Source organism: Urocitellus parryii, chromosome 3 (assembly GCF_045843805.1).
Source record: "Urocitellus parryii isolate mUroPar1 chromosome 3, mUroPar1.hap1, whole genome shotgun sequence".
Taxonomy (NCBI): domain Eukaryota; kingdom Metazoa; phylum Chordata; class Mammalia; order Rodentia; family Sciuridae; genus Urocitellus; species Urocitellus parryii.
In genome coordinates this window covers 174,329,889-174,355,879 of record NC_135533.1, presented here as the reverse complement: position 1 = coordinate 174,355,879, position 25,991 = coordinate 174,329,889, and the positions used below count along the sequence as shown (strand labels likewise).

At 34.6% G+C, this 25,991-nt stretch overlaps 1 protein-coding gene across 1 annotated transcript in view; it reads left to right on the top strand.

Annotated features, from left to right (window-relative positions):
- The window catches only part of Dnah12 (dynein axonemal heavy chain 12), a 262,207-nt gene that overhangs the window by 146,637 nt on the left and 89,579 nt on the right, over window positions 1–25,991 (top strand). The window contains exons 40-48 of the mRNA XM_077795643.1: window positions 2,861–3,160; window positions 4,100–4,278; window positions 4,676–4,868; window positions 12,067–12,228; window positions 15,513–15,707; window positions 20,628–20,761; window positions 22,622–22,784; window positions 23,603–23,683; window positions 24,164–24,340. Of these exons, the coding sequence (XP_077651769.1) occupies window positions 2,861–3,160; window positions 4,100–4,278; window positions 4,676–4,868; window positions 12,067–12,228; window positions 15,513–15,707; window positions 20,628–20,761; window positions 22,622–22,784; window positions 23,603–23,683; window positions 24,164–24,340 (1,584 nt within the window). The remainder of the gene's footprint in view (window positions 1–2,860; window positions 3,161–4,099; window positions 4,279–4,675; window positions 4,869–12,066; window positions 12,229–15,512; window positions 15,708–20,627; window positions 20,762–22,621; window positions 22,785–23,602; window positions 23,684–24,163; window positions 24,341–25,991) is intronic.

Genomic DNA, 25,991 nt, shown 5'->3' with positions numbered 1-25,991 from the left:
TATATTTGTGATGGCTGCCATTCTAACTGGAGTGAGATGAAATCTCAGTGTAGTTTGGATTTGCATTTCCTGGATTGCTAAAGATGTTGAGCATTTTTCGTATGTTTGTTGGCCACTTGTATTTCTTCTTTTGAAACATGTCTTTTAGTTCATTTGCACATTTATTGATTGGATTATTTGTTTTTTCAGTGTTAAGTTTTTTGAGTTCTCTGTACTCTGGATATTAATCTTCTGTTGGAAGAGTAAATTGCAAAGATTTTTCTCCCACTCTGTAGACTCTCTCTCTACACATTCTTTTTTTCTTTTTGGTGGGGGTTAGTGGCAATTGAACTCAAGGGGACTCAACCACTGAGTCTCATCCCGAGCCCAATTTTGTATTTTATTTAGAGACGGGTCCCACCAAGTGTTTAGCACCTTGCTTTTGCTGAGGCTGGCTTTGAACACATGATCCTTCTACCTCAGCCTCTAAGCCACTGGAATTACAGGCATGGGTCACCGCACCCAGTGGATTCCATTCACATTCTTAATTGTTTCCTTGCTGTGCAGAGACTTTCTAATTTAATGCCCTCCTACTCATTAATTCCTGGTATTATTTCCTGAGCTTCCATAGAGGAAGCTGTTGTCTGTGCCTATAGGTTGGATTGTTGACCCTACATATTCTTTTAGCAGTCAGAGTTTCTGGTCTAATTTCTAGTACTTGATCCATTTTACATTGACTTTTGTGCAGGGTAAAAAATAGAGATCTAGTATTATTCTTCCACATATGGATATCCACTTTTGCCAACATCGTTTGTTTAAAAGGCTGTCTTTTCTCCAACATGTTTTTGGCACCTTTATAAAGGATTCAGATGACTGTACTTGTGTGGGTTTGTCTCTGTGGCTTCTGTTTGGTTGCACTGGTCTATGTGTCTCTTTTTATGCCAGTACCATATATTTTTTGTTATTATAGCTCTGTACTATAATTTGAAGTCAAGAATCTGCATGTCGGGCTGGGGATGTGGCTCAAGCGGTAGCGTGCTCGCCTGGCATGTGTGCGGCCCGGGTTCGATCCTCAGCACCACATACCAACAAAGATGTTGTGTCTGCCGAGAACTAAAAAATAAATATTAAAAAAAAACTCTCTCTCTCTCTCTCTCTCTCTCTCTCTCTCTCTCTCTCTCTCTCTCCTCTCTCACTCTCTCTCTTTAAAAAAAAAAAAAAGAATCTGCATGTCTCCAGCATTGCTTTTTTTTTTTTTTTTTTTGCTTAGAATTGCTTTGACTATTCTGGGTCTTTTATTCTTCTTTAGGACTATTTTTTCTAGTTCTGTGAAGAATGTTGTTGGTATTTTGATCGAGATTACATTGAATATATAGATCACTTTTGGTAATATGTTGACCCTTTTAAAAACATTTTTCCTTAGCCATCTACTTTGATCTTTGTTATCAGAGAAGATTTAAGAACAGCAAACAAATCACAGGCTTTGAAATTAGTGGATCTAAGTAGGATTGAGTTTTGACTACTGTTTCATGACTGATTGACTTGAGCAAGTAATTTGACCTTTCAGAAGCTCAGTTTTTTAATCATTAAAATGGGATATAATATCCACTTCACAAGATTCCTATAAGAAATTCATCCAGAACCAGTATCTGCCATATCATAGGTATTTTCCCAGTTGTTAGGTTTCTATTGTGGTATTTGTTAATTTTCTCCTGTCTTCCCTCTTGTTGTTCATGCTTGTCTTTAAAGAAAGGAAGAAAGGAAGAAAGAAAGGAAGGAAGGAAGGAAGGAAGGAAGGAAGGAAGGAAGGAAGTTTATGAATACATAACTTAGAAGTAGTAGTGAAAAGATAATAGATAAATAAAAGCATGGGAGTAGAAAACAAGACTTCCTATATGAACAAAGAAAAGCTCCCTGCACAGAGGCCAAAGCCAGCCTCATATTTAATGGTAAAAAGAAAAAAGTATTTAAAGCAATCAGTGGCAATCTCATCAAACTAAGCTTTCTGGAAGCTTGATAAAGTGGAGTTCATTTTGGGATGACTTCAACAGGAGGCAAAAAATTCCCTAGCTTTATTCTATCAGTTTCTGAGAATACTGTATCTTTTTAAGGTTCTTTTCTCTTTGTTTCAGTGGAAAATTTATGCTGCTAAAGTAGAGAAGCTATGAGCAAAGGGGTAGTACATTTATTTTGATACAGAAAAGTGCTTCTATTTATAAAATATAATATTTATATATCAGGCCTCTATTGGAAAGGTAAGGAGGTTGGACACCAAAAGGATTCCTTTCTTTTTTTTTTTCTCCTCTCTTTGAAGCATTATAGACCAACCAATGTGTGGAAGTTGGGACAAGGGGATGAACCAAAGAATGCATACAAATTTAAAAATATTTTTCTTTGACTTTCTATATTATAGAAGATTTAAATCACCTTTCTTAACAGAATATTGATAGCAAATATATACTTCGTTTCCATAATCTACCAGTAAAAATAGAGGAAAGAATAGAAGGACAAATAGTAAAAGAAGGGAAGGGAAGAGAAAGAATCAGTCAATGGGAAATTATTTAATCCTCTTTATTTGGAATGTTTCAGAATGAATTACCTAATTTCACTTCCTACTAAATTTTTAACTATTTAACCCCACTCATCTTTAAATGGCACAACTGTAATAACTTAGAATCAGAAGTTCCTTTAACTTCATAAAGCCTGGTTGAGAGCTATAGAAAAAAAGAAACATGCTATGCTAGGCTTAGTACTACACAATTTTCCAGGATGATATAATCTGATAGGATAAATAAAATATTTCTTGTGTTATTCATTATATTTTCACTGATTATAAGCCTTTCATTTTTGCTTTGTTGTGTTTTTTTTTTTTTGCATACAGATATATAAACGATCCATGGAAAATCTTTTGCCCACTCCTGCAAAATCTCATTATACTTTCAACTTGCGTGATTTTTCACGTGTCATCCGGGGCTGTTTACTCATTCAAAGAGATGCTGTAGAGAGCAAGCACACTATGATCCGCCTGTTTGTGCATGAGGTTCTCCGAGTGTTTTATGATCGCCTCGTTAATGATGATGATAGAAACTGGTTGTTCAAATTAATCAAAATTGTTATAAAGGACAATTTTAAAGAATCATTTGATGGTGTTTTTTTACATTTGAGGAAAGAGAATGCACCAGTGAGTATATTTAGTGATTAAAAAATATGTCAAGTTAAAGCAATACATTTGCATGAATTGTATTAATCAATCAATTTATTTTTAAAAAATATTGCTTTTTTTGCAGCATTTTAACTCAGGGGCAACTCCACCAGTGAGGTACATCTCCTACCCTTTTAAAAAATTTTATTTATTTATATTTTATTTTGGCACTCCAGATTCAACCCAGAGGTGCTTAACCACTAAGCCACATTCCCAACCCCTTTTTTATATTTCTATTTTGAGACAGGCTCTCATTGAGTTGCTTAGGGCCTTATTAAGTTGCTTAGGGCCTCATTAAGTTGCTGAGGCTAGCTTTGAATTCGTAATCTTCCTGCTTCAGGCTCCTGAGCTGCTGGGATTACAGGTGTGCACCACCATACCTGGACTTTATTTTTTATTTTTAAACAGAATCTCACTAAATTTCCAAGGCTGGCTTTAGAGTTTCGATCTTCCTGCCTTAGCCTACCAAGTCACTGTTGTGTGCCACCATACCCACCCAGCAAAATGTTGCTTTCTAATGATCATATTCTTGCAGCTTTTCTTATGAATAGGTGTTTATTTTGAGGAAGTTAATCTTCAGAGAAATGAATATAACAGAAGTTATTTAAAGGATAAAACCTTGTATGATAGTAGTTAAATTATATAATAAAATATGTAACATAGTACCATCCCTTAGTAAATAATAATTGGGAGTCACCCAAGATGATCCTCCAGACTAGAAAAAAAACTTATTATTTACTAGGAATATAGTTTTAGGCATTAATTTTACAAGTATATGATTCCCTACTTAATGTTTAAAACAATTATTGAATTTATAATCATTCCATAACATACATAAAACTAAGTTTTGTGTCATTTCCTTAAATATATTTTAGAAAAAATTTTAAGTTTTGTAATCTGTTCATTTCCATTCTATAGGTGACTGAAGAAGACTTAAGAAATCTCATGTTTGGTGATTATATGAATCCCGACCTTGAAGGAGATGATAGAGTTTATATTGAAATTCCAAATATTCGCCATTTTAGTGACATTGTAGACCAATGCTTAGATGAGTATAATCAAACTCACAAAACAAGAATGAATCTTGTTGTGTTTAGGTACCTACATTTGATATTAATGCTTAAATTGGTATTTGTAAAATTTTATTTTGAAATATTTAAAATGTTCAAAAAGATATAAAGAAAAATATATTAAATACACATTACACATATATAATATGAGAAATTTATTTGAAGTCCCCTGTTGTAGTCTACCCTTCTTCACTGTGTCTCCCATCATAACCTATAGTAATAGTAACTCATGTGTTTCTTTGGACTTTCACTACACCTGTATATTTTCTTACACATATATGCAAAGTCTAATTTTGCATATTTTTAAAATAAATTTACTTGTGCATATATACAGTATAATATAATTGTTATAAACATGAAATAAAATGATAAGTATATTTACCTATTTATTGTGATATATAATTAGTGTGGGGTTTTTTCTTAGATATGTTTTGGAACATTTGTCAAGAATATGTCGAAATCTAAAGCAGTCTGGTGGAAATGCTTTGCTTGTTGGGCTTGGAGGAAGTGGTCGTCAGTCTTTAACTCGTCTGGCTACATCCATGGCAAAAATGCAGATTTTCCAACCAGAAATTTCTAAGAGCTATAGTATGAATGAGTGGAGAGATGATTTAAAGGTAAAATTATGAAGAAATCTAGCATCTAAAATTATAATAATGTGTACTTTTACCCATATAGAAAGAAATATCCTGTGTAGATGTATACTGAATACATGGATGATGATAGTACTGTCCATTGATCACCTACTACGTGTGCTGAACACTGTCCTGAGCATTTTATCATATGATCTTATTTTATAGGCACAACAGTATGAGCACACTGAAACAGAGGGAAGTGATGATGCACAGTAGAGCATGGCTTTCTGATTCAAGTCTTATTCACTATACTATTACAACTGTTGCTGCTGATTCTATCTTTACTCTAGTTCTGGGAGGATTTATTTTAGATAAATATGTGACTTCCAGTAGACAACATGAGCAGTATGGGCTAGGGGTTTAGCTCAGTGGCAGAGTACATTGCTAGCATATCTTTACATATTAAAAATTAACATAGAGAGGGCTAGGGTTGTGACTCCGCAGTAGAGTGCTCGCCTAGCACATGTGGGGCTCTGGATTTGATCCTTAGCACCACATAAAAATGAATGCTTGGAATAAAGGTATTTTGTCCAACTACAACTAAAAAAAATAAATATTTAAAGAACATTAGCATAGAGAATTACTTTTTCTTGGCTAGTAGCAGGTAGAAATGGTAGAACTGAAGGAGATATCAAAGAGTTCCACATAGACGTGAAAGGAAAAAGGATATATTTATATCATTTCCTCTTTTTTTCATGCTTTAAAGGAAAAACTTTTATATGTTCACTGCCTAATAAACTAATAGACTTAGAAAGCGTAATACTTACATATTGATTCCTTCAAAGTAGCAAAAACATTGAACCTTGAAGTCAGATATACTCAATTTTAACTTCTGCTTTGCATGATTTGTTAGCTGTGTTGTCTTTGCATATTTTAATTTTTCAAATAAATTTAATTGTTCATATATATAGTATAATATGATTGTTATAAACATGAGATAAAATGGTAAGTATATTTATATGTATATTGTGATATATAATAAGTTTGGGGTTTTTTTGGTAGATATGTTTTGGAATATTTGTCAAGAATATGTCAAAATCTGTGTTGTAATGGAGTTTTTATGAACTTATCCATTTATTCTGGGTTACTCAATTTGTTGGTACTCAGTTGTTTATAGAATTCTCCTGTAATCTTTTTTATTTTGTGGCATTGGTTATAGTGACCTCTTTATTTCTGGGTATGTATTTTCCTTTTTTTTTGTTAGTTGTTTTTACATGACAGGGTATATTTTGACATACATACATGGGATACAACCCATTACAATTTTGTTCCCATTCTTGTGGTTGAACTTGATGTGGAGTTACACTGGTCTTATGTTCATATATGAGCATAGGAAAGTGATGTCTGGTGCATTCTATTGTCTTTCCTATTACCACCTCCCCTCCAGTCTCTTCCCTTCATTCCCCTTTATCTAATTCAATGAATTTCTATATTTCCCCATCTTACCCTCCCTTGTTATGGGTTAGCATCCACATACCAGAGAGAACATTCAACCTTTGGTTTTGGGGGACTGGCTTATTTCACTTATCATGATAGTCTCCAGTTCCATCAATTTACTGGCAAATGTCATAATTTCATTCTTCTTTATAGCTGAGTAATATTTCATATATATACCAAAGTTTCTATATCCATTCTTCTGTTGAAGGGCATCTAGGTTGGATCCCTAGATTTGCTATTGTGAATTGAGGTGTTATAAACTTTCTCTGCTTCCCAGTCACCATTTAATCTGCTTCCCTCTCCCACACTTTTCCACCATGATGTCCTGCCTCACCTTGAGCCCTGAGGAATAGAGTCAGCTGTCCATAGACTTAGACCTCTGAAACCATGAGCCCCCAAATAAACCTTTGCTGCTCTATAGTTGTGCTGGTTGGATCTTTTAATCAAGCAGTGAAAATTCTGACTAACTAGGAATCAATCTAACAAAAGAAGTGGAAGACAGACCTCTACAATGAAAACTACAAAATATTAAAGAAAGTAATTGAAGAAGACCTTAGAAAAGATATGACCTCCTATGTTCTTGGATAGGCAGAATTAATATTGTCAAAATGGGGCTGGGGTTGTGGCTCAGCGGTAGAGTACTTGCCTAGCATATGTGAGGCCCTGGGTTCAATCCTCAGCACCACATAAAATAAATAAATAAATAAAGGTATTTGTCCAGCTACAAATAAATATTTAAAAAGTCAAAATGGCCATACAACTAAAAATGCTATACAGATTTAATGCAATTTCCATTAAAATTTCAGTGACTTTCTTCATAGAAATAGAAAAAAGCACTCATAAAAGAGGCCAGAATAGCCAAAGCAATCCTTAGTGAGAAAAGTAATGCAGGAGGCATCACAATACCAGACTTTAAATTATACTACATAATCACAGTGTTGGCACAAAAATAGAATTGAAGACCAGTGGAACAGAAGACTAAGAGACATACCCACATAAATACAGGTGTCCCATACTAGACAAAGGCGCCAAAAACATTCATTGGAGAAAAGATAACCTCTTCAACAAATGGTGCTGGGAAAACTGGAAATCCATATGTGCTAGATTGAAATTGAAACCCTGTATCTCACCCTGCACAAAACTCAAAGTGGATCAAGGACCTTGGTGTTAGACCAGAAACCCTGTGCATACTAGAAGAAAAAGTAGGCCCAGCTCTCAATCATATCAGCTCAGGAACAGACTTCATCAATAAAACTCCTAAAGCACAAGAAGTAAAATCAAGAATGAATAAATGGGATGGCATCAAATAAAAAGCTTCTTCACAGCAAAGGAAACAATCAAGAACATGAACAGAGAGCATACAGAATGGGAGAAAATCTTTCCCACCTGCATCTCAGATAAAGTATTAATCTTCAGGATATAAAAAGAACTGTATTTTCCTTTTAGTAACCATTATTATTATATGAAACAACTTGAAGTTCTAACAGTCTATTTAAAACTGATAAATTCAACTGCATAGAAAAATTTTACTCAGATCCACACTTTTCCACTTTGTTATTGATGTCACAGAGTATATCTTCATAAATTGTGTGCCCATTAACATACATTTATAAGTTTTTGTGTTTTTATGCTTTTTTCCTTTTGGAATTAAAACTAGATTTGTGCACCAAAATTACAGTAATGAGGATTCTCTGTTTACTGTTACTGGAAAATTGATACTTTTGTATGGCTTTAGGTTGCTGTCTAGGTCCTTTAACTTCAACTTGAAGGACTCCCTTTAGTATTTGTTTGGGGCAGATCTAGTGGCAATGAACTTATTTATTTGGAAAGGCCTTAATTTCTCCTTAATTTCTGAAGGACAAGTTTACCAGATATAGTATTGGTTGACACATTTCTTCTGGTAGCACTTTGAATATATCACCCCACTTCCTTCTACTATATAGGTTTCTGCTGAAAAATTCACTGGTAATCTTGGGGAAACTCTTTTATACATGGTAAGTTGCAGGTTCTTACTGCTTTCAATACCTTCTCTTTGTCTTTGACTTTTGAAAGTCTGATTATAATGTTTCTCAGTGTAGTCCCTTTTAACTTATCCTAATTACTATTCATTGAGTTTCTTGACTTTGTATGTCCCTTTCTTTCCTCAGATTTTGAAAGTCTGGGGCCATTATTTCTTCACATTAACTCTCTGCCCCTTCCTCTCCCTGTGTCCTTCTGGGGTTCCCATAATATATATGGTGGTCCACCTGATAACTTGTTTTCAAGTTAGCTGACTCTTTATTCTGTCTGATCAGTTTAATGTTGAACCTCCCCCTAAGGAATTTTTCAGTTCAGTTATTGTACATTTTCAGATCCATAATTTTTATTTGATTAGATTTTTTAGTTTGTATTTCTTTGTGGATATTATCATTTTGTTTTTCTGGTTTAGTTTAGTTGACAGTATTCCTTTTTAGTTCATTGAAGTAGTTATTTTAAATTCTGTATTAGGTATTTTATAGATCTGTATTTCCTTAGGGTTGGTTTCTGAAGTTTATTTTATTTCTTTGCAGGCCACATGTCCCTGTGTCTTTGCATCCTTTGGATCTTCTATTGATATTTTGGCATTTGAAAACACAAGCTATTTCTCCCAGTCTTTATGACTGACTATAGGCCAGGGAAGACCTTTACCAACCAACCTGGATCTCTAGCCTAAGACCTTTCAGACTTTTTCTTAGAATGTATCTTTTGGGGGGTTGTGTGTGTTTGTATGTAGACACACATGTGCTTTTAAAATTTTCTTTTTTAGTTTTTAATTTTTTAATTAGTTATATATGACAGTAGAATATATTTATGCACTTTGATATATCATACATAGATAGGATATAATTTCTCCTTTTTCTGAGTGTACATGATGTAGAATCATATTGGTCATGTAGTCATATGTATACATAAAGTAATAATGTCTGTTTCACTCTACTATTCTTCCTATCCCCACATTACCTCCCTTCCGCTCCCTTTACTTCCCTCTACCTAATCTAAGATAACTCTATTCTTCTCTAGTGCCCCCAACACTTATTGTGAGCTAGCATCCACATATTAGAGAAAACATTCAATCTTTGGTTTTGAGGGATTGGCTTCTTTCACTTAGCATAATATTCTCCAGCTCCATCCATTTACTGGCAAATACCATAATTTCATTCTTCTTTATAGCTGAGTAATATTCCACTGACTTTATATACCACATTTTCTTTATCCATTCATCTATTGAAGGACACCTATGTTGGTTACATAGTTTAACTATTGTGAATTGAGCTGCTATAAACATTGATGTGGTTGCATCACTGTAACATGCTGATTTTAATTCCTTTGGTTATAGACCGAGGAGTGGGATAACTGGGTCAAATGGTGAATCCGTCCCAAGTTTTCTGAGGAATCTCCATATTGCTTTCTATAGTGGTTGCACCAGTTTTCAGTCCAACCAGCAATGTGTGTGTGCCTTTTTCCCCAACATCCTTGCCAATATTTATTGTTGCCTGTATGCTTAATGATTGCCATTCTGACAGGAGTGAGATGAAATCTTAAGTGTAGTTTTGATTTGCATTTATCTACTTGCTAGAGATGTTGAATACTTTTTCATATATTTGCTCATCAGTTGTATTTCTTCTTCTGTGAAGTGTCTGTTCAGTTCCTTAGCCCATTTATTGATTGGGTTAATTGGTTTTTGGTGTTAAGTTTTTTGAGTTCTTTATATATCCTAGAGATTAATGCTTTATTGGAGGTGCATATGTTAAAGATTTTTTTCCCATTCTATAGGCTCTCTCCTCACATTACTGATTGTTTCCTTTGCTGAGAAGAAGCTTTTAAATTTGAATCCATCTTATTTATTGATTTTTTTATTTTACTTCTTGCACTTTAGGGGTCTTGTTACGGAAGTCAGATCCTAAGCCTACATGGTGAAGATTTGCGCCTACTTATTCTTCTGTTAGGTGCAGTGTCTCTGTTCTAGTGCCTAAGTCTTTGATCCTCTGTAAGTTGATTTTTGTGCAAGGTGAGAGATAGAGGTTTAATTTCATTTTTCCAGCACTGTTTGTTGAATAGGCTGTTTTTTCTCCAGTGAGTGTTTTTAGCACCTTTGTCTAATATGAGATAACTGTATTTGTGTGGGTTTATCTCTATGTCTACTATTCTGTGCCATTGGTCTACATGTCTATTTTGGTGCCAGTACCATGCATGTGCTTTTATTCTAGTGTATGGAAGAGTTTTTTGACTGTCTTAATTTTCTATTCTCAGGCCCTTTGTTTTTTGTTTTATACCTTTGATTTTGATCTCTTGCTCCCCTTGCTGCTGTCACCCACTAAGGCACATGCCAGTTTTCTATGGTATGGTGAGACTGGGAGAATAATTCCCAAATCCTGCCTCCATATTTCACTTGAGTTCAGTATTCTGATTTGTCCTAGGGCTGTCTCACCTGTCTTGGAATTCTGATAGGAATAACACCATAGGTAGGATATCAGCTTGGAGAGGCTCCTAAGAGGATCTGAAGCTTCCTAGCCTGTTCTCTTGATTCTGCCACTTGCTATATTTTTCATTTGTAAAATTTGAATAATACAATCTGTTCTATAGATTATTCTGGTTAAATTGTACAAAGTATTCTTGTAATATGCCTGGCATATAATTACTACTTTGAAAATGTTAATCCTCTTTTTATTGGGAGATAGTTTCACACATGTTTGAATACTAATTTTACATATAGTGATGATCATGGCAATAAGTTAAAACTAATTATGTTGTATTTTCTATTTGTTTAGATATATTAATAAGTATAAAACTGATATGATTAGATATAATACTTCTTTAAAAACTACTAGCTACTCTGGTTTTGATGATAGAAAATTATTTCCAGGAACAAATCAGCCTACATATTAGAAAATAGCTTTACTAGGAAAAGACAGTTTTATACAATTAGAAAATATTGAATTCTTGGGGGAGCGGGTACTAGGGATTGAACTCAGGGGCACTCAACCACCGAGCCACATCCCTAGCTCTATTTTGTATTTTATTTAGAGATAGGGTCTCACTAAGTTGTTACATACATAATTAACAAACTGATCAGAAGTTCCTGAAGTTTTAACAGTCTATTCTAACAAGACTATACAATCAGTTCCAGCACACTACTGAGTCCATATCTTTTTATCAGTTGGAAATTTTGATTGCAGTTGATAACCAAACAAAAATAGTTCATAGTAGTTTAAGCTAAAGAAGAAATTAATAACTTACAAGATTCAAGTGTCTGTAGGTAGACTGACTTTTGATATGGCTGAATTTAGGGCCTCCAATTATGTCTTCAGTAATTATTCTTTTCTACTACAGCTCTTATTCTTTTGTCTTCCTTCTCCAGCAGGCTTAATCCATGAGGCAAGTACAATTGGCTTCATGAATTATTGGCCTTTGTATCCTCCATCTCAAAACAAGAATTCTTTTTGTTTCAACTCCATCTCAGGCCCCAAAGCAACACTATGACAGGGTTCTGCTTAAATAATGTGCCTTCTTCTGAATCAATGTCTATGCCTAGGGGATTGGGGAAACTGACTAGTTTGGATAACCCACCTAGGGAATGAGAGAAATGGAGACTTGATTGATAGCCCCACCAGAAGTAGGGAGACTTATTGTCCTTAAAAGTGTTGTCAAAAGAAGGAGAAAGGGAGGGAAAGAAAACCAACATAAGTCTATCACATTCTACTAATAAGGGCATTTTACTTTTAAGGGTCTGTTGAAAAATGTGGGCATGAGAGGCCAGAAGACAGTCTTTCTAATTACAGACACTCAGATTAAAGAGGAAGCTTTTCTAGAAGATATTGACAGCATGCTCAATACTGGAGAAATACCTAACATCTTTGCTGCAGATGAAAAACAAGAAGTAATGGAGGTAAAAACTTTTGGGGAAGTGCTGCTCTTACAATAGCAGTTTTCTCATCTTGAAACCTTTCCTCTGTTATTCAGCATAAATATAGTTTGCTCAATTAAAAATTTAAAGTAAATTGAACAACAGCAGATGAGGTAGAGAGGGAAGATGGGAGGGGAGGGGAGGGGGGATAGTAGGGGATAGGAAAGGTAGCAGAATAAAACAGTCACTAATATGCCATTATGTAAAAATGTGAATGTGTAACCGATGTGATTCTGCAATTTGTATTTGGGGTAAAAATGGGAGTTCATAACCCACTTGAGTCAAATGTATGAAAGATGATATGTCATGAGCTTTGTAATGTTTTGAACAACCAATAAAAAAAGGAAAAAAATTTAAAGTATATTAATTTAATACATCATTTTGGTTAATTTTGAATGCATCTATCATGGTTACAAGGTAGAATTTTTATAATTCTTATCTTCATAATAATGGAAGTTTGTTTTACCTGTTTGATATTATTTTAGCATGTGTTATAAATGATTAGAGAGTTTAAAATCGTCTCTTAAATTGATAAAAGTAAACATGATTTTAATGCTATTCTTTTAGCTTTATGGCTTAACTCTGGTTAGTAAAAGTTTTTGAAGACTTAAACTACTTATCTTATAGTTCTGATATATCTGAAAGTCAGGTTTATGATCTAATTGATGAAAAATACACTTACGAAGCATCTACTACTGTCAGATGTCACATACTTTGATCCCAATCTTTCCCACTAAGATCTCTGCTAGTGATTTTTCCCTTCCTCATTAGTATAACTGCTCTTATCTACAGAATTTATCACTCAAGCTTGGATGTTTCATTCTCAGCCTCTAGTAATAGTACCTGGAGTGGAATGAACTCACCCTTCTTTGTAATAGGAGCACAGCTAATAGTTCCTTGTGCATAGAGTTGTTGAAGTCTGAGACTCAAAGAAAATGAAACATTTATATAGTGTTAGGCACTTAGAAAGCCTTAGCAGTTATGGCTTGCTTATGTTGAAGAAGAAGAAAATAACAGGGAAAATTTCAAGTTATTTGCTTTTACCTGGGCGATATCAGGAATGTGGAGAAGGTTGCCGATGAAGGGTAATTCTCACAGGAGAAATTCACCCTTCTTATTTACACTCAAAGGGTTGTTACCTTGGAAGAGTGGGATTTCCTAAGCTTTGCCAAGCTCCCCTGGTTACTTTAATAGTTTTGTCTTTTCCTTCTATCAGTTCAATACTAAACCTTTCCATTCCTTCCCTCTTTCTCATATATTCGCATTTAAAAAAAAAAAAATATATATATATATATATATATATATATATATATATATAAAATATTTGTTTTGTATTTTTGTTTCTTTTGTTGACTAGGCTGGGTTCAAACTCTGGTGCTCAAGTGTTCCTCCTTCCTGAACATCTCAAGTAGCTGCAACTACCAGTACACACTACCATGCATGGCTTGTATCTGTGTGTTTTTTCTAATTTAACACAAAATTCCTCCATTCTTTCTATGCACCACCACCCCCCAATTATGGACCAGCATCCACTTACCCAAGAAAATATTTGGCTTTTGGTTTCTTGGGATTGGTTTACTTCACTTAGCATGATATTCGCCAACTCCATCCATTTACCTGCAAATGCCATAATTTTATTCTTTTTTAATGCAGAGTAATATTACATTGTGTATATATACCACAGTTTCTTTATCCATGCATCTATTGAAGGGCATCTAGGTTGGTTCCACAGTTTAGCTATTGTGAATTGAGCTGCTATAAACATGAATATGGCTGCATCACTGTAGTATGCTGATTTGGTATTGACCTTTGGGTATTGATGGAGGAGTGGGATATCTTGGTCGAATGGTAGTTCCATTCTAAGTTTTCCAAGGAATCTCCATACTGCTTTCCATAGTGATTGCACCAATTTTCCATCCCACCAGAAATGGAATATACCTTATTTTTAAAAGTTTCATGACATTCCAATATATGGATGTTTGATGTTTTTAACTAGTTTCTTATTGACTCTTCTTGTTTCTGTTGGTTTTCTTTTCCTCTTACAATGTTGAATTATAGTTCTTAATCTATAGCTTGGTGAATTTTTGAGATCCTCTTTTGAAGTAAATTCTTGGCAAATATTTGTTTTTATTTTATTAATATTTTTAGTTATACATGATATTAGACTCTATATTGATATATTTATACAATAATGGATATATCATATTCTAATTAGGATCCAAGTATTGTGGTTGTACTTGATGGTTTCACTGTGGTGTATTCATATATGTACATAGGAAAGTTATGTCAGATTTTCCACTCTTTCCTATTCCTATCCCTGCTCCCTTCCCCCTTCACTGACCTATGTTTAATCCAATGAACTTCTGTTATTCCCCTCCCCAACTCATTATTGTGGATTAGCAGTCACATATCAGAGAAGACATTTAACCTTTGGCTTTTGGGGATTGGCTTATTTCACTTAGCATGATAGTCTCCAAATTAATCCATTCACCAGCAATGTCATAAAGTCATTCTTTATGACTGACTAAATACTTCATTGTGTGTGTATACCACAATTTCTTTATTCATTCATCTGTTGAAGGGCACCTAGGTTGGTTCCATAGCTTAGCTATTGTGAATTGTGCTACTATAAACATTGATGTGGCTGTGTCACTGTAGTATGCTGATTTTAACTCCTTTGGATATATATATGTATACCAATGAATGGGATAACTGGGTCTAATGGTGGTTCCATTCCTAGATTTTTTTTTAGTTGTTGATGTACCTTTATTTTTTATTTATTTATATGTGGTGCTAAGGATCAAACCCAGTGTCTCACACACGCTAGGCAAGTGTGAGCCACAGCACCAACTCCCTCATTCCTAGTTTTTTTAAGGAATCTCCATACTGTTTTCCAGAATGGTTGTACTAATTTGCAGTATGAGTATACCCTTTTCCCCACATTCTCACCAACATTTATTATTACTTGTATTCTTGGTAATTGCCATTCTGGTTGGAGTGAAATAAAATCTCAGTGGAGTTTTAATTTGTATTTATCTAATTACTACAGATGTTGAACATAAATGTTTGTTTTAAATTATTGAATTTGGAATTGGAAGAGATTTTGTAGGTATTAATTATGCCAAAGCCATTCTGTTGACATAAAAGCAAAAATTTAAAAATATTTATTGGAAGTAATAAAACTTCTTCTTGTTCTAATATACATTAATCTTGTTATCAGCAAATCTATTATTATTTACAAGTTTTTATTTTCTTATATTCTTTAGGGTGTTCGTCCAGTAGCTCAGGCTGGCAGTAAACATGAAGAACTCAGTCCTTTAGCACTGTTTGCTTTCTTTGTGAATCGCTGCAAAGATAATCTTCATATTGTAGTGGCCTTTAGCCCTATTGGAGATGCTTTTCGAAATCGCTTGAGACAGTTCCCATCCCTCATCAATTGCTGTACCATTGACTGGTTTCAGGTTTGTAATTTTGGTGACAGAGTGGATGGCTAACTCTTGGAATTTTACTTAAGTCTTATTTAAGCTCAATTAATATATATTCTGTGGTTTTTGGTAAACTACTATATTAACAAGCATAGTGCTTAGCAGAGGTACATGTTTTCCACAAGGAGTTCATATCCTTAACTAGAAGATATGAAAAGCAATTAGCAGTCAAAAGTAAAAAGCCATAATGTTCGGATACAAAAGATATACATATAAAGACAGTAAATCTCTGAAGTATGAATTACATACAGTGGTATATTAGGAACCAATAGGAGATTATACAAACGATTATATAATTACATGATTAATAAAAATTAATTTATGATATTAATTTGTTTTATTACTTTTAAGTTTATTATCAATTTTGTGTTTTAAAACTAATTCCATTTTAAAGTTTATATATGTGTGTGTGTGTTTTGCCTTAAAAGGTCATAATTAGTTTTTATTCTAATATATTGGTTTATATATGCATATATGTACATATACATATGTACATGTATATTAGTTCATATGTATTCTACTATATTAATAATATATAATATGTTTTAATATTATGTTATATAATGTATATTCTAATACTAGGCAATGTATAATTTTAGAATATAAATATTATAAATATATTTGTATATATACATGTATATGGAGAGAGAGAGGGAGAGAAAGAGAGAGAGAGAGAGAGAGAGAGAGAGAGAGAGAGAGAGAGATTGACTGATTGTGAGAAATTGGCTCATGTGATTACAGGGCTGACAAATCCCAAAATCTGCAATCTGCAAAACTGGAGTCCCAGAAGGGTCAATTGTGTATTTCCACTCTGAAGGCCATTAGGCTCAAGACCAGAAAGAACTACTCTTTTACTTCAAGTCTGAAGTCAGCAATAAAACCAATATCCCAGATTGAAGTTAAATAAAAAGGAGGATTTCCTCTTATTTGAGAGAAGTTCAATATATTTGTTCCATTTCAGCCTTCAGCTAATTGGATGGGGCTCACTGACCTTAGAAAGCACAACCTGCTTCGTTGGTCTACCAATTTAAATGAATTAATATAAAAACATCCTGACAGAAACACCTAGAATAATGTTTGAACAAATATCTGGATACCTCATTGCCCTGTCAAGTTGAAAAATATAACTAATAATCATGAGAGGATAGCATGTGCAGAGGCAGAAGGATGGAGGAAAAATGGCTCATTTGGGCAACTTCACCTAGTTTGGTATAGCTGACTAGTAATGAAGGCCCCAGGAATTAAGTTGGAGTTTGGTTGGGTGCCAGGTTATAAAGGAAATTATAACAAAGATGTCATAGTGGCATTAATATATTTTTAGGTAATCTTTATTTTAGGGGAAACAAAACACTTGGAGGTTGTATGGTAGAAGAATTGGATTTGGGCAAAACAAGAGACAGAAAGATCAATTGAACAGCAATTTTAGTAATGTTGGCAGCAAATGATGGTATTAATTTGTCATCGCCTGTGTAGGAGCGCTAAATATCAATAATCTTGAAAACAGTAGCTCATGATGCCTTCTGCTTATTTGTTTTATGCCCAAGAGAATGTGGACTATACATTGAACCTGGATAATTTCTTTTAAAAGTTAATTTCTGGAACTAATTTATCATGAATTTTATGTTTAAAATCTAATTCTGACCTTTTGAGGATTACATGCATGTTTTATCAGTGGATGTTCTAGTGTGTTCATACAGTAACAGAAACTATGTGAAACAATTTTGCCTTATGTAAGCTATATTTTAGTATTGCTTCTATTAAGTAGACAAAATCCAAAACCATACAAACATAATCTGTCCAACCATAGTCTTCTTTTATAAAATCTTATAAATACAGTTCTGTAACTTCTGGGTGTTTTTTTTCATAACCATGATATTTGCAGTTCTATTATAAGTGAGTCATACCTACTGGGAAAATTTTGAAGAAAATGAGTCTTGAAAATAAGGGATATTAAATAGGCAACAGAGAGGAATAAAGACTTTACTGGGGAGAGGGCTGGGATTGTGGTTCAGAGTTAGAGTGCTTGCCTAGCATGTATGAGGCACTGGGTTCGATTCTGATTCTCACCACTATATTTAAATAAAGTCCATTTAAAAAAAAAAAAAGAACTGAGGAGAAAGAGCCTGTGTCAGTGGAGCTAATGGGACTTGGGTTTGTGAAACTCAGGAAGTAAGTGTAAACTGCTATGTGTCATGTACCCTCCCACCCCATGGCTGAGTGGTTCATTTCTAATTATTCAGGTTTAATACCATTTGTAGCCATTAATTTTTTTTTTTTTTTTTTTTAGTTTTAGATCGACTGCATGCCTTTACTTTGTTTATTTTTTTGTATGTGGTGCTAAGGAACAAACCCCAGTGCCTCTCACATGCTAGGAAAGCACTCTGCCACTGAGCCCCAGCTCAGAAGTTAGAATATTTATGATTAAAGGAAAACTAATAATATTACTATGTCTTCCCAAAAAGGGAAGTATCATCTCATATAGAAAGAAGTCAAAAGTATCTCCAGTTTTACTTAATTTATAGGCTCAACCATGTTATCTGGGATCCAGGTTCTTTCCATCTTTTTGCTCTACCATTCTCAGTGCACTTTGTTTCATTTATTATCGTGACAAGATGATTGCTGTAGCTATGGGGATCGCACCCTTAAGAAACAAGGTTGAGAGACCTGAAGGCTCTTTTCCTACTGCGTCATTATATACATGAACCACCCAGCCACAGGGTTGGGGGGAAGGATTGTGAGGTCAAAGCCAGCCTCAGCAACTTAGCAAGGCCCTAAGTCACTCAATGAGACCCTACCTCTAATAAAATATTTTAAAAGGGCGGGGGATATGGCTCGGTGGTTAAGTGCCCCTGGATTCATCCCTAGTACCAGGGGGGGGAAAAAAAAAGAATCACCCAGAATACAATGATAAGCCTCTAAGAATTTAATGATATGACATTTAATCTTTATTTTACAAAATTTCTTCATTCCTAATATAATAAATCCTACAAGTCTCTTTTAGGTTTAAAAAATGTATCAGAACAATAATATTGCATGAATGTAATCTATTAATAAAAATCTATATAATGGGGCTGGGTGTGGTGGTGCATGCCTGTAATCCCCTGTGGCTTAGAAGGCTGTGTCAGGAGGATCAAGAGTTCAAAGCCAGCCTCAGCAAAAGTGAGGTCCTAAGAACTCAATCAGACCCTGTCTCTAAATAAAGTACAAATTAGGGCTGGGGATGTGGCTAAGTGACAGAGTATCCCTGAGTTCAATCCCTGGTCCCTCCAACCCCCTCCCCAAAGTATATAATGGCAATATGTGCTTAAAACTTTTTTACTAATAGGTTGCTTCATCAAAAAGATTGAATTTGGGGAGCTGGTGTTATAGCTTATTGGTAGAGCTCTTGCCTCGTACATGTGAGACACTGAGTTCGATCCTCAGCACCACATAAAAATAAATAAAATAAATAAAGATATTGTGTCCATCTTAAAAAAATCTTTAAAAAAAAAGTTTGAATTTGGGACTGGGGATGTAGCTCAGTAGCAGAACATGTTCCTTCATGCTTGAGGCCCTGGGTTCAATCCCCAGCACTGCAAAAAAAAAAAAAAAAAAAGTCTTAAAATAAATATTTTTTTTCTAAAAGAAAAACAATTACAAGCCTTTTATTGAATCTAAATTAAAGGAAATCTGAAAAAATATTCTAATGAGAAAATGAAAGTTACTCATTAACATTTAATTAAATATTTGTTGCAAAGTGTTCTTTTAGGGACTGAAGGTATAGCACTGAGAAAAAGTCCTTGCTTTCATGAATTTTACAATTTAGTTCAGGGCTGAGGGGTAGACCAACAACAGATGAATAAATGATATGCAAAGTATTTGTAAGTACTAAGAATAAAATTGATTATAATGTTCAGAGTAATAGCAGAAGGAATGCTGTTTTTTTTTGTTTTTTTTTTAAAGAGAGAGTGAGAGAGAGAGAGAATTTTTAATATTTATTTTTTAGTTCTCAGCGGACACAACATCTTTGTTGGTATGTGGTGCTGAGGATCGAACCCGGGCCGCACGCATGCCAGGCGAGCGCGCTACCGCTTGAGCCACATCCCCAGCCCAGGAATGCTGTTTTAAAAAGAGTGCTCTGGGGGCTGTGGATGTCGCTCCTTGCTAGCACATGTTTAACATGTGTAAAGCCCTGTGTTTGATTCCCACCACCAAAAAAACAAAAACAAAACAGCTGAAGGTAAGCAAAGTGGTTGGTGTTTTTGTAGCTTTTTAAGTAAAGCATCAGTATCCCACGTTCTTTCTGCTTTATTATCTTTAACATGTGATTTTCATTCTCAAGATCAATTTATAGTCTGTAAGATGATTGGTAGACCTCGAGTTTTCATAACTGTAGTCCAGACAACAAGTAGAAGAATAAAAATAGGACAAAAAAGTATGCAGACCAACTCTGTAACCCTCTAAAGACCTTTCTCTGACGTCCTACCCAACAATTGCTTATGCTCTTCTGAATTACAAGGGAATCTAGCAATGGTTGTCTTTTAGCTGGACATATTGCTATCCAGAATAAAATCTTCCTAAGAAGATGATGCTGGGTGGACAACTAGAATTTTCTGCCACTGGCATGCATTCAAGTAGAAGAGTTGGAAAAGCAGTGTAATATGTCTTTAATATTTAAAATATCATTGATTCTTCATTTATATTGTGTTATCTTTTTAAATTAATTCATAAAAATACTTATTAAATCTTTTATAAACCTAATAAATATTGTGAACTCAGTCCTCCTTATTCTATTTTTCTCATTAAGGCCCTAATTTTCTCAATCCCAAATTCTTTTTCTATAGGAATTCACTTATATAGTTGGATTGGGACTGCTAACCTTTAATTTCATAACTGCCCCCCCCCCCCCGTTTTTAGCCATGGCCTGAAGATGCTCTCGAACTTGTAGCTGTGAAATTCTTAGAAACACTGGAGCTTACTGAAGTTGAACGAAGAGAGATAGTTCCAGTCTGTAAACACTTTCACACCTCCATTATGGACCTTTCGGAGAGGTCAGTAGTAATAAATTTTAGAATGACATTAATGCCTTATAGTTTAAAGCATTTCTTTCTGCTAAAGTCCAAATTTTTAATATACTTTTTATTTCTTCGAGTTCTTTCTGATCATTTAATTAGTCAAAAACCTTCAATTAGTCAAAATCTTCAGCCTGCAAATAATAGAAAACTATTTGGTCTAGCTTTAATAAAAGGGGGAATTTTATTATAAAGATCCAGGGGTGTTTCACAAAGCTTAAGGGGAAGTATACAGCTGGATCTTAGAAGTAACTGGAAAAGCCTGGTGCGGTGGCGCATGCCTGTAATCCCAGTGGCTCAGGAGGCTAAGGCAGAAGAATTATGAGTTCAAAGCCAGCCTCAGCAACTTAGCAAGGTCCTGAGCAACTTAGGGACACCCTGTCTCTAAATAAAACATTAAAAGAGCTAGGGATGTTGCTCAGTGGTTAAGTGCCCCTGGGTTAAATCCCTGGTATCAAAAAAAAAAAAAAAAAAAAAAGCAATTGAAAAGCAGGTGTTAGAAAGCCATGGGTGGGGAGGGGGCTGGGGTTGTGACTCAGTAACAGAGCGCTTGCCTAGTACTTATGAGGCACTGGGTTTGATCCTCAGCACCACATAAAAAATTAAAATAATGATATTGTGTCTATGTATAAGTAAAAAAACTTAAAAAAAAATCAGGATCCAAGAATGTTTAGTTTTTCTTTTATTTACCTACTTTATTTTTTTCTTTTGTTGTTGTTTTGTTTTCCTGTTTCTTTTTTTAAATAATTTTTTAGTTGTAGTTGGACACAATACCTTTATTTTATTTATTTATTTTTAATGTGGGTTGAGGATCGAACCCAGCGTCTCGCACGTGCTAGGTGAGCACTCTACCACTGAGCCACAACCCCAGCCCTGTTTTCCTGTTTCTCATCACTGCTTCTCTCTGGGCATCTGCTTTCTTGTCTCTTTTTGTAGACTGCCTGGTGTACTTCCCAGTACATTTGGAAGAAGCTGGCTACCTCTCAGCTCTCCAGTTTACTTCTTGCAGTTACAGTTATAAAGAGAGACTAGAAGGTCATTTCTAGCTCCTTATTCCAAATTTATTCTGAATAAATGATTAGTCTTGTTTGTGTCCAGTGCTCAACCCTGGCCTGATCAGCTGTGGTTAGAGTAGCAGATTTTGTAGATCAAACATTGTTGCCCAGGACCAGGTAGAAGTTCTTAGAGAGAGGGGGCTAGTTGGGGTATAGATACTTCTAGAATATTCTTTCTAACTGTTCATCTGACGTACTCATCTCAAGGATGAGTAACCCTAAGTACCCATGTTATATTGCCTGTCCAGAATCAAGTAGCCAGCACAGTTGGCTTAGACAGTGGCTGTAGTGTGCTATAGTTCATTTACTTACCATTAAATATCATTGTGTGGTAGTCTTATAATTTTGGATTTATAACATTCAAGCATTGTGTAACATACTTGTGTCATGGAATGATGCTTGGAAATTTGTTGGAAATTTTCTCTTTCCAATTCTACTTGCCTATCTCTCACAATATCTTGGGTCACTTACAGGTTTAGATCCCAGTGAATAAAATGTTTGGGAGGAAAAAAAGTCTGTATTGTTTGTACAATAATTCACTTTTTGCAGACATCTTCACTGGTTTATGTTTTTAAAATATGTCATTCTATTTAATATTTTGCAGATAAGAAATTAGGATATGGTTATGTGCAGAATTCTGGAGTCTTATAAAGTTCAAGTACTTAGCACTTCTACATAAAATTTGACTTTCATTCTTAAATGTTTGTTGTTAAGGCTCTGTTGAATTTACCTCTTTATGAAACTTATTACTTACAGGAATATATGTTACCTGTCTCTCTTTTAGGTTCTTGCATGAGTTAGGAAGACATAACTATGTTACTGCTACTTCTTATCTTGAACTTATTGGTTCATTTCGACAGCTTTTGACTAAGAAGCGACAAGCTGTCATGGAAGCAAAACAACGATATGTAAATGGTCTTGACAAATTAGCTTTTGCTGAGTCTCAGGTAAATTTGATGAGCTGCTCAAAATAGTAATATATACTGAGAAATACAAGAAATAATAACAAGAGCTACAATTGATTGGGAATTTGTTATATGCATGCTTTTCACATGCATTCTTTCAATTATTCCTCATAACAACTCCATAAGATCATCACTATTATGATTGTCATTTTACAGATAGAGTTACATTAAGAAACATTCATTAAATTGCCCAGACCACACTGTTTTATTTTTAGTTAACTTTTTGGCATTTGAGAAAATATAAAAAGTCTGTGTTGACTTTTTATTAATTAAAAGATTTGGGTTTTTTTTTAAATCAAGTGCTGGTAATACTTATTAGTATTAGTTTAGTATAAGTAATAGAAGTTTTTGTTGGTTCATCTTTGCACTGTATACCATAATAATGGTATAATAGGGATACCTGAGCTACCCACTTGTTTTCTGTCTGCATTTCTTCCATGGTAACTGCATTCTCCCACTAGCTTGTCATATATTCAAGAAGGAGAAAAAATGTTTAAGATTTTTTTTAGTTGTTGATAGGCTTTTATTTTATTTATTTATATGCAGTGCTGAGAATCGAACCCAGTGCCTCACACATGCCAGGCAAGTGCGCTACTGTTGAGGTACAACCCAGCCCAAGAAAATATTTTTGTGAGAAAAACTGGCTACATTCTCATCATTTTGTTTATCATACAAAGAACTGTAAAAACATTAAGATTTTCTGCCCCAATACTTTATGATATGTTCAAATTTGTATTTTCTATGTTTGATTTTAGTAGCAATGATAGCAATGGAAACTTAATGACAAACTGTCTATTTAGGTTGGTGAAATGCAAATAGAGCTTGTTCAGTTACAGCCCAAGTTGGAGGAAGCTAAAATTGAAAATGCACGTATGATGCAGGTAGAGTATCCTGAATGTTTTTATTGCCATCAAAGGACAATTGAAATATGTTAAATTTGTCTTGAAGATAAGCCCTCTCCCCCCACTTTATCACTAGATCCTAGGGACTTAACCCTTTTCTGTCTCACTGGGTCCCGTGTGAGTTCATTTTTTTAAAAAAGTATTATTATTGTAGATTTTTACAATACCTTTATTTTTATTTATTTATTTTTATGTGGTGTTGAGGATCGAACTCAGTACCTCACACATGCTAGGCAAGTGCTCTACCACTGAGATACAACCCAGCCCAATTTGTTTTTGAAGAGGTGTGAAGCCCATTTCCAAAATAGCTCACATATATTTGCATTTCTCATTTTACTCTAGACCTTTCTAGCCTTCAAAATAATATGTTGGATGACTTATTTTTTACATATTCTTTTGCCTCTAGGATTGAGAGAGCAATTGGATGCTTGCAGAATTGACTTTATTTTTTTTCTTTAGATAATTGAAATAGAATCTGCAGAAGTGGAAGCAAAAAAAAAGTTTGTGAAATTAGATGAAGAGATAGCCAGTGGAAAGGCTGAAGAAGCCCAAGCTCTAAAAAATGAGTGTGAAAGTGATCTAGCTGAGGCAATTCCAGCCTTGGAAGCAGCTCTGTCTGCACTGGATACACTTAAAGCAAGTATTTGAATTAGTCACTGTGTTTCCTCAACAAAGTGAAACTGTACAGGTCTTTGGTTAGTTACACATAGTTCTGTTTCTTTAGGTGGTATTGTTTTTGCTCAGTCAAATGAAACTTGTCTCTTGACAGTTCTTTGATATATTGTTATATGTTTGCTTTTCATATATTATTTCTAATTTTCAATCAGGATATTCCATTGAGAATAGGATGAACAGTCTCTGAGAGGCAAATGTGATTCTGTACAGGGACCGGGAAGTACATGTTAAAAAGAGTGGTTACACAAGGTCCTGGATTCAATTACTAGCACCGAAAAAGAAAAAAGAAAAAGATTGTGTTGTAATTTCTTTAGTCTTCTCTACATGTATGCACAGAAAAACTCAAAAGTTATTTCTGATGCACCTGTCTGTACCACAATGTGTTATATAGGTGTTTTGACAGGCTCTTTAAGCAAGACCAGAATAACCTCACCAAAGAGAACAGGAGAGAGAGCATCTGTTGACTAGGGAAGCCCAGTGTAACATGGGAGCTCAGGATATTCAGACAACACCCCCCCCCTTTTTTTTTGCACCTTCTTTCCTAATCAGTGCCCTAACTTTTATGTAATAGAACTGAAAGACTGAAATCAGCCTATGGGTAATTCAGTATCTCAAAGGATTAAGCTATGTCTTGAGGTTACATCGGTTTTTTAGTAGTTTTAAAATGAGATTATCTTAGAGCATTTATAGAAACTTCCTACTGTTTTGTGTCATGAACCAGGAATTTAAAAATGAGTTGGTTATTTTCTTTCTTTATGCTCTCTAGCACATTTAAAAGCCATGTGCACTCTATAGTCTTTCTTCATTCCTTTCTTAGAGTTATTTATCACAACAACCACTCACTTTGACAAAGCTTTGTTTGTTTGTTTTTTTAAAGAGAGAGAGAATTTTTTAATATTTATTTTTTAGTTTTCGGGGGACAAAAAATTTATTTTATTTGTATGTGATGCTGAGGATCAAACCCAGCACCCCACACATGCCAGGCGAGCGCGTTACCACTTGAGCCACATCCCCAGCCCCAAAGCCTTGTTTTTTATAGGCACTCCTTTCTAGACATCCAAGACCATTAATTTAAGGAACAGTTTTATTACTATGTTCCATGAACTTTTAGCTCTCCCTCTTCTGATACAGGATTCTTGATGCCTTCAAACCCCACCAGTTCAGTTCATTAATCCTAAGCTCCTCTTTGCTTATGAGTGTGTTGCTTGTACCCTTTCTGGTATGCAATACCATATTATATAATTTAGAATTCAGTTGCAGGGAACAGAGTTGATTCTATTTAGAACAAGTAGATAAGGATTTTTAAAGGGAATTTTATAAATGGATTGCAGAATTGTTGGAAGAGCTATAGAAATAGATACTATATTAAGCCACTAGAAATGTCTCACAAAGCCAAACTGTTGACAGTGTGTACTAGATTAACTGTTCCTCTGAAAAGGTAGCCAACAGAGCCTTTCTACAAGCTACACTGCCTCCACTATAATCCATATCAAGAAAATGGATACTTCACACTATCACTTTCCCCATTTATTGTCTGAATTCTGGTTTGACTCAAGTTATCTGATTGTGGGAAATAATTCTCACCCAGAGCTCTAGTTGCATGTGAAAGAAA